Source organism: Puma concolor, chromosome D3 (genome assembly GCF_028749965.1).
Source record: "Puma concolor isolate L17-30 chromosome D3, mPumCon1.1.hap2, whole genome shotgun sequence".
Taxonomy (NCBI): Eukaryota; Metazoa; Chordata; class Mammalia; order Carnivora; family Felidae; genus Puma; species Puma concolor.
The window spans coordinates 28,023,268-28,038,745 of NC_141678.1; the positions used below are offsets into that span (position 1 = coordinate 28,023,268).

The 15,478-nt window shown below is 63.5% G+C and overlaps 2 protein-coding genes across 5 annotated transcripts; both read right to left on the reverse strand.

Moving 5' to 3' along the window:
* Positions 1-4,209: 4,209 nt before the first annotated feature.
* On the reverse strand, positions 4,210-5,487 carry LOC112870303 (platelet glycoprotein Ib beta chain). 2 transcript variants are annotated; one of them, XM_025933448.2, is made up of 2 exons: positions 5,355-5,487; positions 4,210-5,094 (listed from the first exon to the last, which is right to left on the reverse strand). In XM_025933448.2, exons 1-2 carry the CDS (start codon positions 5,362-5,364, stop codon positions 4,484-4,486), a joined length of 621 nt encoding a protein of 206 aa, XP_025789233.2. In that variant the 5' UTR covers positions 5,365-5,487; the 3' UTR covers positions 4,210-4,483. The 2 variants fall into 2 exon arrangements, with proteins under 2 accessions (XP_025789233.2, XP_086538385.1); XM_086682259.1 differs by having other exon boundaries at positions 5,210-5,482.
* A 126-nt stretch (positions 5,488-5,613) lies between these two features.
* Positions 5,614-14,360, reverse strand: SEPTIN5 (septin-5). 3 transcript variants are annotated; one of them, XM_086682257.1, is made up of 12 exons: positions 14,223-14,360; positions 14,079-14,121; positions 9,579-9,675; positions 9,386-9,472; positions 8,989-9,112; positions 8,767-8,901; positions 8,444-8,561; positions 8,210-8,311; positions 7,314-7,410; positions 7,093-7,228; positions 6,753-6,855; positions 5,614-6,651 (listed from the first exon to the last, which is right to left on the reverse strand). In XM_086682257.1, the coding sequence occupies exons 3-12, from the start codon at positions 9,586-9,588 to the stop codon at positions 6,595-6,597; spliced, it is 969 nt and encodes a 322-aa protein (XP_086538383.1). In that variant the 5' UTR covers positions 9,589-9,675; positions 14,079-14,121; positions 14,223-14,360; the 3' UTR covers positions 5,614-6,594. The 3 variants fall into 3 exon arrangements, with proteins under 3 accessions (XP_086538383.1, XP_086538382.1, XP_025789306.2); XM_086682256.1 differs by having other exon boundaries at positions 14,079-14,089; positions 14,223-14,295; XM_025933521.2 differs by lacking the exons at positions 14,079-14,121; positions 14,223-14,360 and adding an exon at positions 10,328-10,438.
* Between the last annotated feature and the right edge of the window lie 1,118 nt (positions 14,361-15,478).

Below are 15,478 nucleotides of genomic sequence, written 5' to 3' on the forward strand. Positions count from 1 at the left end.
CCCACTGAGTACTGACCCCCCCAGGGGATGTCCACAGTAATGGAGGGGTCCCCACCTGGTCGATCTCCCAGCACCCTTTGTCCAGCTGGCCTTCACCACGCTGCGGGGTGGTGGTGACAGGAAAGCAGGACAGAAGGAGGGAAAGACCGTGTTTCCTCTGGGGCAGAGAAGATCCCCATGGGAAGGCTTCTCTGGGAAGGACTGCTGATCCCCAGACCCTGCAGGGCCAGCCCATGGGTTCTCCTGATAGGACAGGACGTCATCTTCTGCAGACATTTCCTGTCTGTGCACAGAGAAGGTGAGGACGAGGAGAGTGTTGCATCCATTGTAGACAGCCCTGGGTGTAGACAGCTCTGGGCATGTGACTGTGCTGGGGAAAAACAGAGGTAGGCCTGGGGGATACCCCAGGGGCTGTTTAAGGAGGGCGGGACACAAGAGCTAAGGCCAGGCCCAGTCACCAGGACCAATGACCCTAAAGGCCCCCCTCAGCCTAGGGGGCGAGTGCTTCCCGAGAGCCCCCTGCTGATTTATGGTTCTCCAGGGTGGACAGAGTTATGGCTGCTAAGGCCTTGCTCCCTCCCTCTTCCTCCTCCCTGTTGGGGGTCGGTTGGGGTGGGGTGGCTCTCAGCTGGTTTCCAGATGGGCCTGATAGAGGGGGCATCTTGGGGTGGGAGGCCAGACACCCTGAGCAAAAGGACCTGGCCAGTGTCAGCTGGCCAGCCATAGCTGCCTTTGTCTCTCTCTGTGGTTGTCTCTGTCTCTGTCTCTGTCTCAGGCTCTGTCTCTGTCACATGCAGCCCCCCTTCCCCGAGGCAGCCTGGGTGGGTGGGAGTGGGAGCCGGTGATTTATCGCCTGCTGCCTGTCTTCCATCGGAAACGCCGGGGGTGGGCGCAGACGGTGCAGTGAGCTATGGGCCCCCAGGGCCCCGCCACCCACCCCAATGTTGTTGCTCTGTCTGGGCGGCGGGTGCACCCCACCCCAACGTGGCCAGGGCTTCGGGGGCCCCCAGACCTTCCCAGGGCCTCGTCCACGCGGGCCCCACTCAAGTCTCCGCCCACCGAGGGGCCGCCCCCCTCCCCAGGCTCCCCTTCATCTCCCCAGGCAGGAGGGGGCCCACGAAGGACCCGCACCCACTCCTCGCCCCCAGGTTGGTCGGGAGGTGGCGAAGCGTCTGTTCCACTCCCCCTGGGGGGCTCCCATTCCACCATCCCCACCGGCTTCTTCCTTCTAGTCGCCCTCCACGCCACGGGCCACCACGCAGCCGCTCCTTCCAGCCCCGCCTCGGTGCACACAGCAGGGGCCCAATATATGTTTACGGAGCAAACAGGCGGCAGGAGTGCGGCTGGTGCACCTGAGCTGACACTCCCTCCGCCTGGCGGAAGAAGTCCCTTGTCTTCCCTGTTGATGGGCTGTCAGCGACCCCGGGGAGGGGAAGGGAGAGGAAGGTAAAGGAGGGGAAGGGTGTAGAGGGGGCGCGCTCACCCCTCCCTGTCAGCGGCCACTTGATGCACCCTTCCCTGATCCCGTGGGGTGTGCGACCTGTCGTCCGCCGTCTCGGCGATCCACCCCCACCAGCCTGGGCAAATCCGTCCTCTCCTGGCCTCTGTTCCTCTGCGGACCCTGGTTGCACGCCCAGGGCTCACCTCGGCTGCCCTCGCCCCACGTGGGGGATTTTCCGCAGACCACGAGCGCCCTCTGGTGGCTCATTCGGGTCGCGGCGCGTGAGGGGAGAACCGGATGCCGATTTGGGGGCGGGAGGTCCTCAGCCGAGGCCGCAACCCATTTCACAGACAAGGACACGAAGATTGCCAGAGGGAGGTCACGGCTGTATCTGTCCCAGGAATGCCGTCTGGCCCTGCCGGGGCTTGTTCAGAGAGGCTGGGGGTGGGCAGTGATGTGGTCAGAGGACCCCTGGGCTGTAGGGCAAAGGACCCTGAATCAGACAGCTTGGGGGCTGCAGGTGTGGGGGGATGCGTAGTGCCTTGAGTGGCCACCGTTTTGTTCCCATCTGGAAGGAGAAGGAGTCTGAAACCGCAGAGAGGACCAGGCTGTCAGTGGGGAAGGAAGGGCCCCTGGGGCAGGTGTGGTGTCCATTAGATGGAGGACCACGCTGAGGGGAGGGGCATGGCAGACCCTTGAGGTGGGGGTAGAGGTGTACATTCCCCCTCCCTGCACAGGGCCATTCAGGGGCGCTGAGCTGGGACCATCCACTTCCCCCACACTCCTTGGAGGCCCCAGGGTCAGTGCATGGAGGGTCAGCTCAGGGTCACAAGTTGGGACCGGGGACTCCCAGGCAGCCCGGAAAAGATTCGCCAGGGAGGCCAGGCCAGCACCCTCTGTGGTCAGTACCTTGGGCAGAAGCCAATCTAAATCATGGAGAACTGACAAAAGAGAGAGAGAGTCTAGGAGGAACCATGGAATTCAGCTGCCCTATTTACCAGGGAGTAAGGAAGTTCTTCCTCAGGTCTGACCAGACTGTGACACCAGCCTCTTTCCTACATCAGAGGAGCTCTAGCTGCTTCTGCAGCTCCGGGCTCTCAGGGTTCCTTGTGCCCACCCTCTCAGAGGGACACAGCCCAGAAGCCCTCAAACTTGTGGGCAGTGGGCCTGGGCTCCTGCTGACCCCTCCGCATAGTGTCTGCTGGAGCCCGGGCTCACAGCCCAGGAGGCTTCCTTCTCTTAGCTTGGGGTCACCTAAGACCCCCAGGCCATTTTCTCCTGAGCCCTACATTTGTTCCCTGAAGGCCTCAGTGAGGAGTAAGAGAGGAGTCCTAGGGGCTCTGCTTCCAGTGCAGCGTGGAGAAAGCTCAGGCCCAGCAGGAAGACCCCTCTCTGGCATCTGGTTTCCTCCTCTGGAAAGTGAGGGGGAACATCCCCTCCCTGTACCATGCTGGGACTGAGTTAGGCTGCCTGTGTACCTTACTGTGACAAAGACAATTACCTCTGACCCCCACCAGGGGCTCTGGGTGTGCTGGGCCATCCCTGAGGGTGTGTGTGGGGGGGCGGGGGGGTTGGCAGTTCATTTGTACAAAAGGGGCCATCCCTGATGTAGTGATAAGGCCGGATGGACGGCTGGACAGTCGGCCACAGCCCACAATGGGCCGGATGCCCCGCACCTGCCCACAAAGGAGGGGGTGGCTCCTGCCTCACGTCTGACCGGCAGCCCTGAGATAGCATCAGCCCAACCGGAGGGCCATCCATCTTGTCCCACAAAGACTGGGACAAAGGCCATGTCAGCGGCAGCCTCCCCGACCCGGTCAATGGGGGCCAGAGCCTTCCTGTGCCAGGCGCCCCAGGCCCAGGCCTGAGGCTTCTTGTCAGGGTCCTGTTTGGGTGCATGAAGAGTGGCCTTCATTGTTTACAGGGCCAGCCAGGTGGAGGCCCCACCCAGGGCAGGAATGGGACTCCAATATTGAGGAAAGTGTCAGCCCTTCATTTGGGCACCCTGGGTCCCTTGTTGGCAGCTTGTGCCACAGTGGGGCACCCTGGAGGAGTCCCAGGCCCTGGCTGCTCAGCCTGAGTTCAGGGGTGAGATAGGGGAGACCAGGGACCAAGGCTGGTCTGAGCGGTCAGAGGCACCTTCCCACGGGAAGTGGTGGTCAAGTGCAGAACATGATTCCAGACACTGTGCAGCTCCCTGGTACCCACTCAACCCTGCAGGGACCTGCCTCGCCTGTCCTCCAGAGGCTGAGCTTCTAATTCAGATGCCCAGGGAGTTCCAGGTGGGTCATCAGATTATTCTCACCACCCTGACCCATCCCTGACTGCCCTGAAATCTGCCCATCCACGCTCCCAACAGTCGTCAGAGCCTCCTCACGGCCCCTCACTGACCCCCAGAGACCCCAGCTCCAAACATCCTCTCTCTTTCTCTCAACCACACTGTCCTGCAGTGCCCTCGATGTCCCCACTGTCTTCACTGTCCAGTATCCTCACCGTCCCCGTGTCCTCACTGCCCCTCAGTGTCCTCACTGTCTCAACACTGTTTTCACTGTCCCCACAATGTCTTCACTACCCTATAATGTGGTCACTGTCTGAGTTCTTCTGTGCCTTCCACTTGAACTCCTTTGAAAGTGAGTGGTCTGGGAGAGTCACTGATCCCGTGTTGGGTGTAGGAAGATGTGATGCATCCCCCTTGAATCACCTCCTAGGGCTTGTCCTGTGGTTTGGGAGGGGAATTTCCGGGTGGTGGGGCACAGAGACCAGTCAGATTGGGAGAAGGGTTTATTCTGCACTGGAGTTTGGTGTGGGGAACCTCGCAGGGGCTGGGCTGCAGCTCACCCCCCTTGACCCGCCTAAGCGTCCTGGGCTTTGGCTCGCCTCGCTGCAGAGGGGCGCGTGTGGCCCGGGGCCCGCAGGGGGGTGGTGGGGTCTGGAAGACTGTGCCCAGGCGGAGGACGAGCCCCGGTCCGGGTCAGGGCGAGGGCTCCTTGGAGCAGGGTCCTGTCGGGCTGGCACGCCCGCGTCGCTCAGCGCCTCTCAGGACTACTCGTAGAACTCGCTGGCTCCGGCCGTCTCCGCCACCAGCGGGGCGGTCAGCGACAACGGGTGCGCGGCGCGGGCGCGGGCGCGCAGCCGGCGCAGGCGACACAGCAGCAGCAGCAGCAGCAGCGCGTGCAGGAGCCCGAGGCCGAGCAGCAGGAGCTGCGCTGCCAGCGCCCCCCAGCAGAGCGCGCCCGGCGCACAGGCGGCGCGCAGCTCGTCTTCCGCCAGGTACGGCAGCAGGCGGCCGCGCAGCGCCGGGGGCGCGGCGCAGCGCAGGTCGCGGTAGGGCGCGCGCTCGGGCCGGCCGGCCAACCAGGCGCGCAGTGGCACCAGGCGGCAGTCGCAGCGCCAGGGGTTGCCGCCCAGGTGCGCGGCGCGCAGCACGGGCAGCGAGTCCAGCAGCCCCGGCGGCAGCGCCGTCAGATTGTTGCCCGTCAGCACCAGTTCAGTCGTGTCCGGCGGGAAGGCGGCGGGCAGCGAGGCCCATGTCAGCCCGCGGCGCCCGCAATCCACGCGCGTCCCCGCACAGCCACACGGCGCGGGGCAGCCCGCGACTGGGCGGCTGAGCGGCGCTAGCAGCAGGAGCAGCAGGCTCAGCGCCCGGCGCGGCCCTGCAAGGGAAGCGCCGCAGTGAGCCTGGTGGCCTGTGTGGCACCTGAGCGGGTCCCTGTACACCCCAGGGCGCTGGGCCCGGCCCGGGCCCCGGAGACCCGAGCCCCGCCTTACCCGAAAGCCTCTCCACCTCGACCATCCGCGCGCTGACTGGAAGTCCGCCCTAAATCTCCCTACTGCAGCCCAGATGACTGCAGCGCCTCCCAACCCGACTCTGCTCAAGGAGCGCAGTCCCGGGCCTGCCTGACCCCAAACTCACCGGAGCCCATGGCGAGAGGATGGTGACCTGGCTTGTTCTGGAGCGCTGAGCGTTGGCTGGAGAGCCAAGTGATAATGCCGCCCCGCCCCTGCCAGGCCCCAGCACCCCGGCCAAACCGACCACAGCGCTGCCACCCGCCAGAAATAACCCGGAGGCCCAGTAGACAGACGCTGCGGCCCCAGATAGAGCGCTATCACTGGGGCTCGCAGGCTACCAGGGCTTCCACCCCCCACCAACCCAGGGGAGCACTGATCACCGCTGTGACTTCACCAACATTGTTCTCCTGTCACCAGGACAGGATGCAGCATTCACAACTGAACAAAACTGGAGACTGGGATTGGGGGGGAAGGTATCATGCTGGGGGTGGGGGAGGGATGGACTAGGCAACCCAGGGCAACAGTGCTGCTGGGGAGAAAGGACCTCCAGCCACAGGCAGGGAATGGCAGTCTAGGGGTGGGGGGTTCCCAGGTTGCCCAGCACCCACTGTTCCTGGAGCCCTCAGGCCAGGCCACAGCCCTAGATGAGGAGTTTGGGCAATTGCAGGCGTCCCTGCCCCACCAGCCCCGGGAGATCCTTGCCTGCAGCCAGCTGCTCTCCTTCGGTCTGGAGGGATCCTAAGCGCTTCTGTTGCCCAACCTGCCACTGAGCTACCCAGTGAGGGGTGAGGAGGTAGGGAAGGACTGGCCCACCTCGGCACAAAGTGAGGCCTCAGCGTAAGCTGGGTGGCCCGAGGGAGGGGGCACATGAGGGTTCCCACGTCCACTCTGTGGCACTGGGATGGAGAAATAGACCTGGGATGCCGAGGATCTGCTCCCCTATTCTGCCTTGTTTTACCCCCCTACCTGAGTAGGGCCTGGAGTCGGAGTTCATGACCTTCTGGGGCAGGGGTAGATCTCAAAAGTCACGGCCCAAATTAGCTCCTGTTCCCCCGAGGCCAAAGAGGGCCAGCTGTGGGGGCTGCTGTCCAGGCCCCTTGGAAGCAGATACAACTAAGGGGAGCGACTGGTGCTGAGAATAAATTAGGGTTGTTTGGGGGCTATGAGCCTGCATCTCTGGGTCAGGTTGGGAATAGTCGGGAACAGTCCTGGTCTGGACCATTCCGGGACTGGGGTTGTGCCCAGGTCTGTTGGAGATCCAGATTTATTCCAGGGTGGAGTCCAGGCCAGTTGGGGTCCAGGGACGGGAAGGGCCAGCCTGGAAACTGGCAGTATATCCATGGCAATGTGGGGCTGGGTTGGGGTCACTGGTCCTGCATCTGCTGCTTCATCTTCTGCAGCATCTCCTGCATGCGCCTTAGCTGGAGGTGAGACGGGAATAGCAGAAGGTAGAGTGACAAACGTGATAGGAGGGGCTGGACCCCCACCCCCACCCCTTCTCCTCCCCTGTGGCCCCACTAACCTCCTCATCCTTCATCCTGATGAGCTTTTCTGTCTCAGCATCCGGGGTAGGCAGTGGTAGGATGGGGATGGGGCTCTCCATGCGGCTGTCCTGGGTCAGTTTGCTGTGGGGTGGACAAGAAGCACAGTTTGTCTGACTCCCAACACTACTGAGGCTCTGCCTTCCTGAGCTCCCACACCGTTGGGTCGGCTCTGGGAAGACAAGGTGCGGGGGGGGGGGGCCTACTTGGGAGTCGGGGCAAAGTTCAGATCTGGGAAGGCAGCAAGGATCAGCCCTCTGTTAGGGAGCCTTGGCTGGGAACATGAGGTGCACGATCCAGGTCCGGGTCAGAGCTGCGCACCTGGTCATCTGCTGGATGCAGTGCGCGCGATAGTTCTCATAGTGCACGTCGCATGTCACGTCCTTGAGATCATGCATGTGTGTGCGGATCAGCATGTTGCGAAGCTTCACAAAGTCGCAGTGTGCCTGGTTCTCCACTGTGGGGCAAGAGCGGGTGTTGGGTGGGTGCAGGCCCGGGGGAGCCACCCCACTCCCTCTGTCGCACCCCATGCCTGAACTCACCCTCCACTATCCCCCAGGGGTACAGTCGCCCCCGGACCCGCTGCCCCTTGGCTTCCACCACTGTGTTGCTGCCGATAACCGCGAAGGGCGCACTCTCCTGGGAAGGGCAGGTACAAGGGCTCGCGCCCAGTTAGTGTGAGTATGGGGTTAGTGGCTGAAGAGGGACATGGGCACTCGGCACCTGGTCGCTCCTACGGTATCACTATCAACAGCCCCTCCCCAAAGAGATCCTGGAGTTGCCCAACCCTTGTGGCTTCTCTGAAGCCAGAGCTGGCATGGCTTATACCCGTGGCACAGGGTATGTGCCCAGCCAGGCATATCCTCCCCTTCTGACACCATCCCCATCAGGAAGTGCTCCATTCAGCTACCATCGCCATACCTCCCTCCCCAGAGCTGAGCCCCTGCCTCCTGTTACTGATGCTGACTTGGGCTGGGGCCAAGGGCTCCACCCTGCTCTTGGCCCAGTGGCTGCCTATCCCGTGCCTTAGGCTTGGTTATTGCCACTCTAGATCCCGGGGCACCCAAAGCCACAACCACCCTCTGGAGCTCAGAATTCTGGGAGCCAGGGCACACACAGGCTTGTGGCCATCAGGCCAGACCCTTCTGCTCGTGACCCATTGGAAGAAGACTGAGGAGCAGGGTCAGGGTGGAGGCCTGGCCAGGACTGTGCCTTTGGGTCCTGGCAAGTGCTCCATGACACACTAACCACACGGGGCCCAAACTGCACAAGCCAGTAGGGACATGAGTGACTGTACCCCACCCCAACCCCCCCACCCCACCCCAGGTGGAGGAGCTCTGCTGCCCAAAGACTCTTTCCCCCACCGGGTTGGACCTGGATGCTTGGTGCCATGTAAACTGACCTCCAGTTCCCTCCTCTGCCACCCCAGGCCGCTCACCTTCAGTTCCCGATCCTGCTGCTTGAAGTCCTCATCCTCGTCAGAGTCACATTCAGGGAACTGGTACACGTGGATCCCAAACTTGTCAATCTCCTCCCGGATCTGTGGCAGGGCAAGGGCTGTCAGATTTGAGCCTGGCCAGGGACCCGGGGCCAGGTGCGCTGGCACCCAGGATCAGCACACTTGGTGTTCTGGGTCCTGGAGACTTAGCCCAGGTCCAGTTGCCAGGCTCACCCGCTCCTTCAGCTTCCGGATCTCGCTGGGGACGAGACAGTCAGCTTTGGCGATGAGGGGCACAATGTTCACCTTCTCATGCAGAGCCTTCATGAAACCCACATCCACTGGCCGCAGCCTGCAGAGAGCATCCAGGGGTGGAGAGGGGCATGGTGGGGGTGGTGGGGGTGGTGGGGGCACAGAGAGAGGGTGGGATGGGCTCAGGGAGGGCATGGTTGTGAGGGCACAGGCAGAACATAAGCAGTGACAGGTGCAGCCAATGGGGAACCATGGAGGCGGGTCCCACCCCCCACCCTGAGCCTGTTCCCAGGACATTCACACACCCGTGTCCAAAAGGGGAGATGAAGTAGAGGCAGCAGTGCACACGGTTGTCTTGGATGTTCTTGCGGTTGAGGCCACTCTCGTCACGAAAATACTGCTCAAACTGTTGGTCCACATAATCGGTGATGGGCTTCCAGCTGCAGGTAGGCAGGAGGGTCGGTGAGGCCAGAGGGGACACTGGATCAGCCTAGGCACAGACTGTTCCCCAGCCAGGCTTTCCTCACCACTCAGAGTTGTTGACAGCATCCCCGAAGCCTGGTGTGTCTACAATGGTGAGCTTCAGCTTGACCCCCTTCTCCTCAATGTCCACCGTGTGCTTCAGGATCTCTACCGTTTGGCTGATGTGCTCTGTGGGTGTCGGGGCATCGTTTGGAGGGGTCTCTCCAACTCTCAGACCCCACCCCCACTGGGCAGCCAGGACCCTTGTTCTCATCCATTCTAGAATTTAGCCCTGGCCTCATGGCCTGACTGTGGTCTGGGCCACTCCTCCTGGACACTGAACAGGAGAGACCCACGCTGTGGGGAGAGAGGAGCAGCGTCTGGACCCAGAAGGGACTCCTTTGAAGGGTCACACAGCAGAGGATGGGGAACCAATGCCAGGGCTGCATAGGGCCCACTCACCCTCGGCACTGAGCAGCTTCCGGTCCTTGTACAAGTCGGTCAGGAAGAGGCTGTGAACCAGCGTGGACTTCCCCAGGCCCGACTCACCTGCCAGCAGGTACAGTGAAAGAGTCAGGTTAAGTTTGGGACCCCTCTGACAAAGCCTAGCTGGCTATGGCCCAAGCCACCCCACCTGGGAGTCCAGCCCACTCACCCGCCACCATAAGAGTGTATTCGAAGCCCTTCTTCACAGACTTCTGGTGCACCTGATCGGGCAGTGTGACCAAGCCCACGTACTGCTTGTTGATATCCTGGGGGGTAGGGGCAAGGCAAGTCAGGAGCAGGCCTGGATTCCTGGGGCAGTCCGATGCCCTGTTCCCTACCCGGCTCAGACATGGAGGCAGCAGAGGGCAGAGTCCTCTGTGTGGGGAGTTTCAATGGCAGAAATGGGGTGAGGGCCTGTGAGCAAAGGCCTGGAGCTGGGAAGGCAGGTAATGGGGTGACAGGCATCCTTGCCCCCGCCTCAGTGAGTGGCTTTGCAGGGACCTGAGAATGTGTCTGTGTGTGTAGAGTTTAGGATGCCTGGCTGCAGCAGGCCTAGGCTGGGTCCTCCCTTGGGCGGTGGGCAGAGGGCACCAGGACCCCGACCCCTCACACACATCCAAGGCCCTCCATAGGCGGGAGAAGCCTCCTGGCCTCAATACTCACCCCTCCTGAGTGTACCAGGGGGTGGGAGGCCACCCTCCACCATCCAGCCGCGGGGGGTGGCTGGCTGCTGCTACCAAGGGGAGCAAGGGCTATTTATAGACAGCGGCACCGAGCCTCCCCCACCCTCGGGGTCCCAGCGCCCAGTCAGGTGGACCCTGGCCCTGCCGGTCCCTGTCACGTCCCAGAGCCCTTGGGACCGGGACCCGGCAGGCACACACACGCTGACCCACATTCCACTCCCCTCTCCACACACACCTTGAGCCGCCTCTGGGCCCGGGTCCGCCGTGACAGCAGCTGCTCCACCAGGTGGTCCTGGGGCGCTGCCGGCGAGTCCATCGCTGCGTTTGGACCCCAGACCGGGTCAGACCCACAGGGGCAGGGCTTTCAGGAGGGACTTACAGGCAGTACTGCCCTGAAGCTCTGTTCTCGCCCCCGTTAATAGACGCGGGAATTGAGGCCCAGAGAAGGGACGTTGCCCACCCGCGGTGTGGCTGACCTCAGAGGCCACGCGGGCCATGCCTCTGCCAATGCGGACCCGCCCCGAGCCGCGCGCGCGGTCTCAGCCACAGGCAGGCCCGGCTCCCGCACCGAACCAGAGGCGGGGCCTCGCGGGCGCTGGCAGGCGGGAAGGGCGGGGAAAAAGACCGCCCCACCCGCAAGGTCGCGGCGAAACAGTCGCTTGGAAATTGGGCCGCGGGCGGAGCAACCGGAAGGCTGCTTCGGAGGGCAGGGCCCAGCATAGGCGCGCATAGGCACGGAGGCGGAGTCCCGCTGCCGGACGGGTGGCCTCTGTCCGGGCGTCTCGACCACCCGGGTGGGAGGGTGGGGAAGCCAGGGCCCACCTAAGGGCCCTAGGGGGCGGGGTTTGTGGCCGCCCCGCGTCTCACCCCCTCCAGGTGCAGCGCGGCTTTCACCCGCCAGAGGGCGCCGGGAGAACGCTCCCGGGACCTATGCGCACCCACGCGGGAAGCGGCCCCTCTCACTCCTTCTCTCCTCGTAGAATTGGCCCGGAAACCTCCCGGCGGTGTCGCGGAGTCCTAACTATCCACGGCCACACCCCTCCTTGTACGCTCCCTCCCCCCTCGTATGTTATGTGCGTGTGATGGGAGCAGGAGTGTTCTGGACTGGTGTGGCCCTTCCAGACACGTGGGAACTGGGAGGGGGCAGAGCCCACCTCCCCAGCCTGGACCCACCTCCTCTTCGCCCGGGCTTGAAGGGGCTCAAGTGCTCAGTTAGAGCACCAGAGGCCTACCCACCCTACCTCCGGGAAACTTGGAAGCTGCAGCCAGCCAGCACTGGCCACAGCTGCCCCCAGACCACTTCTGCCAGCCAAAGTGGGGGGATGGTGTGTAGAGTGAACTTACCCCCTCCCCATCATTTGTCTCCCTGTCAGCCTCCTCGCCTGCTCTGATCCACAAGACGGACCCACGAGGGCTGGAAAGCTCAAGCCGGTATAGCTCTCACCCTCTGTGACCACCCCAGGGGCCACAGGCCTCTCCTGGGCACCAAACCGTTCCTCACCCCTCTCTCCAGGACCCTACCAGAATCGGAACCAGCCAGCCAGGCAGGAGGGAGGCTTGGAAAGGAGCTGCAACAAGAACAGACATACTTCTTGGACTGTGTATCAGTGGGGATAGGCGGCCCCCCAGCTCTTCCCCACCCTGGTTCTCCCTTCTTGGCTCCCCTGGTTGAGGGGCCTCTGTCCATTTGTCCAGGCTCATGATGCTGCTGTGGGGCCTGGAGGCCCCTGGCACCTGGGGAGGAGGGATGGGCCCACAGCTGGGAACAGGAGAGTCTTTCATCCAGAGGAGAGCAGGGGGAAGCCACAGGGCACCTCCCTCAGCTCTCCCAGCTGGGCCCGCAGTCCTTGCCCCGAGAAAGCCTCCACACTGGCCCCAGCCCTCTGCCATGTGGACCTGTAGGAAGTGTCTGGGCCAAGTCCCACCCAATCTCCACCTGTAGGTCCACTAGAGACACAGCCCCTCAGCCTAGCCCCCCAGCCCGACAGGCTGGCATCTCAGGCTCAGGGCATCTCCAAGACAGACACACCTGGGTCTACGCCTTAGCACTTCACAGCTGGGTGTCTAATGGAGCTTGTCACTCTCAGACTGCCTCAGTTTCTCCACTGATAAGGCACAGCCTCTGGGGAGGCCCAGGTCAGAAGGGCAAGAGTCAGGAGGGTGACATGTCAGGAGGGAAAGGGTCTCACTCCCAGCTCCTGCCCCTGCACCCAAACTCACCCAGACAGGGCCTGTGGATTCCCTGGGGGAGCTCCAGGGAAGGGGCCCTGCCACCCCCTCTCTCTGGCCCATGAAGTACAACAAATATTTCTCAGGGCTTCCTGAACTGTAGACACAGCTGCGCCCACCTCCTCCCGGTGCCTGAGACTCTCGAGGCATTTCCATTCTTAGAATCACTGGAGTCAGCTCTGGAAGCAGCCACCAGAGCCAGTAGAGCCCCCATCACTGCCTGAGACAAGGTGGGGCCAGAGGATGGGGGCACGGAGGGCCACCAGAGCACCCCCCACCCTCTTTCATAGTGTGGATAGCTCACCGACACCAAACAATATTATCGGTGAAACTACCATATTCTTCCAGCTCCCCCCCCCCCCCAGATCCTCGGGGAGCCTGTCCCAAAGACCTGGCTCCTTGGCTTTGTTCCTGGGGCTCCCCCTCCACCTGCATGGTGCCCTCTCCCTCTGGTCTGAGGGGTAGGGGACAGGTGAGGCTGGCTCCTAACTGACCTTGAAGGATGGGCAGACACAGGCCTGACGGGGCTCACACCTCAGCAGGAGGGAGTCCCTGTTGGTGCTAGGCAGCAGCTGCCTGGCCCAGTAACTCCAAGGCCCAGGAGAAGCTGTGGGGGCTGGTCTCCCGGGCCTTCTCTCTCTCTCCTTCAAACAATAGCCTGGCAGCATGTGTCCCTGCGTCTCAGGCATTGTCTGACCTGCCTTGATAGGAAGACAGCTCCTGGCCCGGGCTCCCTGGAGAGGCCCTTGCCAGCAGGTTGAGGTTGAGGGGCCCCTCCCCAAGAGCCTCACCTGTCCCAGGGTGGGGCGTGTCCCTGCCAGGAGACTGGCACCTGGCAGCCAGTGACTCCCAGCCCCCACCCCACCTGCTGGGCCGCACCCTGGGCCAGGACTTCGGGGTTCTACCCAGCATCTGCCCACTGTGTGAATTCCTATCTCTGACGAGGATCGCCAGGGCCACCTTGGTGCCAGAGTTAGGCCAAGAAAATCCCCCAACATGACTGAGCTCAAGCCAGAAAGGCCTCCAGTAGGGCCCCAGAGCCCCCTGCCCATCTGGTTACCCACCCCCACCCCACTCTCAGGATCTCCCAGCTCTGTTTAACCCCAGCCTCAGCTGGGTTTCACAGTGGGTGCCCAGGTCAGCCTCCTGTCATGTCCTGCATTCCCTGAGTGGGGGCCAGGCCAGCCCCTGTGGGAGGCCACAAGCCTATTTGTACCCACTAGGTTGGAAGACCCATTCTGGGCACAGGGACGACTCAGACCAGGCCTTAGAGGCTCCCAGTCTGGGGAAGAGGTCTGGCCACAGATCAGCCCACTCAAATTGGTGTGTGGGGAGAAGAGACATAAGATGCACAGGAGTGGGGTGGGGCTGCTTAGGGTCTAGGTGCTGGCTGGTGGATACAGACTCCTCCCCTAGCCTGTGGCCTGCGGTGACGGTGGCCTCACTCAGGACCCCCAGCACGAGGCCTAAGGCCAGTTCAGGGAGGATACACTGGCACTGGACCACTGGGAGACACCCGGCCCATCCCCCCATCCTGGGAGGGGCACCCCTGCTGTAAGGGTCAGGGGTCAGGCCCCCAGGGGCCCAGTGCCCACTCCTCCCCTCTGTAGCCCCTGGCGCGGCGGCACTGCCCCAGCTGACAATCGGTTATCGCGACAGGGCGGGATGACGGGGGCGGGGTCGCGCCTGGGCGCCGGCGGCGTTGGTGGCACAATGGGTGACAGCCGGCCGCGGGGGGAGCGGCGGCGCGCACGTACCTGCTTGTCCTCTGCGGGGTCGGGGTCGGGTCGGGGTCCGGGTCTGGGCCGGCGGGCGGGGAAGAGACGGAAAGACACGGTGAGAGGCGGGCGGGCGGCGGGGACAAAGGCGCGCGCGGGCGCGCGGGCAGGCGCCGGGCTCACCTGGGGTCGCCAGCTTGCTCTTGTACCGCAGGCCTGTGCTCATGGTGGCCGCCGGCGGGGGGGACGGGCGGCGGCGGGCGCGCGGGCGGGGCGCGGCTACGAGCGGCGGAGGCCGAGGCCAGGCTGCGGGGTGACCGGCCCCTCCGCGCCGCCGCCCCCCCGCCGCGCCCGCGCGCCCGCGCGCCCGCCAGCCAATCGGCGCCCGCCGCGCCCACGCACGACCCGGCGCGGCCGGCGGGGGCGGGGACCCAGGCGCCCCCCAACGGCCCCGCGCCCGCCGCCTCCGGGCGACGCCCTCGCTCACAGCCGCAGGCCAGCGCCCCGGGAACCCGGCGACGCCCACGATGCCCCAGCCCACGGCAAGGCGGCTGCCAGACTCCCGCCACACCTCGCGTCTCCCATGCCCAGGCCTGGACTCTGCCTGCCTCGCTCTCGAGGGACCCCAGTCGGTGCCTCAGCCTCTGACCTTCCCAACGTGTGGCTCTTCCGTAAGACCTTGCCCCCCAGGGACTGGCGGCCTCCTGCCAGCCGCTCCTCACCTCACCATGGACGATGGAGGTGCTGGCCTGTGGAGTCCTGCTCCTGGCCACAGCAGGAGAGGTGATGGTCACCCCAAGGAAGGCCGGATGCCCGGCGCAGGGCCGGTGCCCCAGCTTCCCTCCTGCAGCCTGTTCAGTGCTGTGCACATCTGCTCTGGGAGGAGACACCTAGGCAAGCTGCAAAGTCCAAGCCCCTGGGCAGTTGTCCCTCTTTTTTTCTGGCTTCTTTTCTGGGATTATTTCTAAAGAGTAACCGAGCTGACATCTGGGACAGGACGGACCGACCTCAAGCCTGCCTGCTCGCCCACTCCCCACCCCAGCTGTACACCCTCTGCTCTGCAGATGGCAGCCAGAACTGCTACCACCCTGAGAAGGGGGGCAGGGAGATCTCGGCCTCCTGTGCTAGAGGCCAGTCAGTGGCACTGAAGGCAGGGCCAGGGCCTGCACCCCATTTACAGATGGGGAAACTGAGGCCCCCAGACCTTCAGTGATTGGCAAGATTCTCAAGCATGAGTGCCTCCTGTCTTCCGTCACTATCACACTCCCAAGTACCTTTGGCTTCCCTGGAGTGCTCTCAGATGTCATATCTGGAGTCTTCGGTCCCACAGAAAGGACAGGCAGACCTGTGGTCACCAGCTCCCCCAATGACAGCCCCCTTAGGAGGAAATGGCCTGCTGTACCTTCCACACTCAGGAAGCGCTCCTTTCTCCTTAGCCC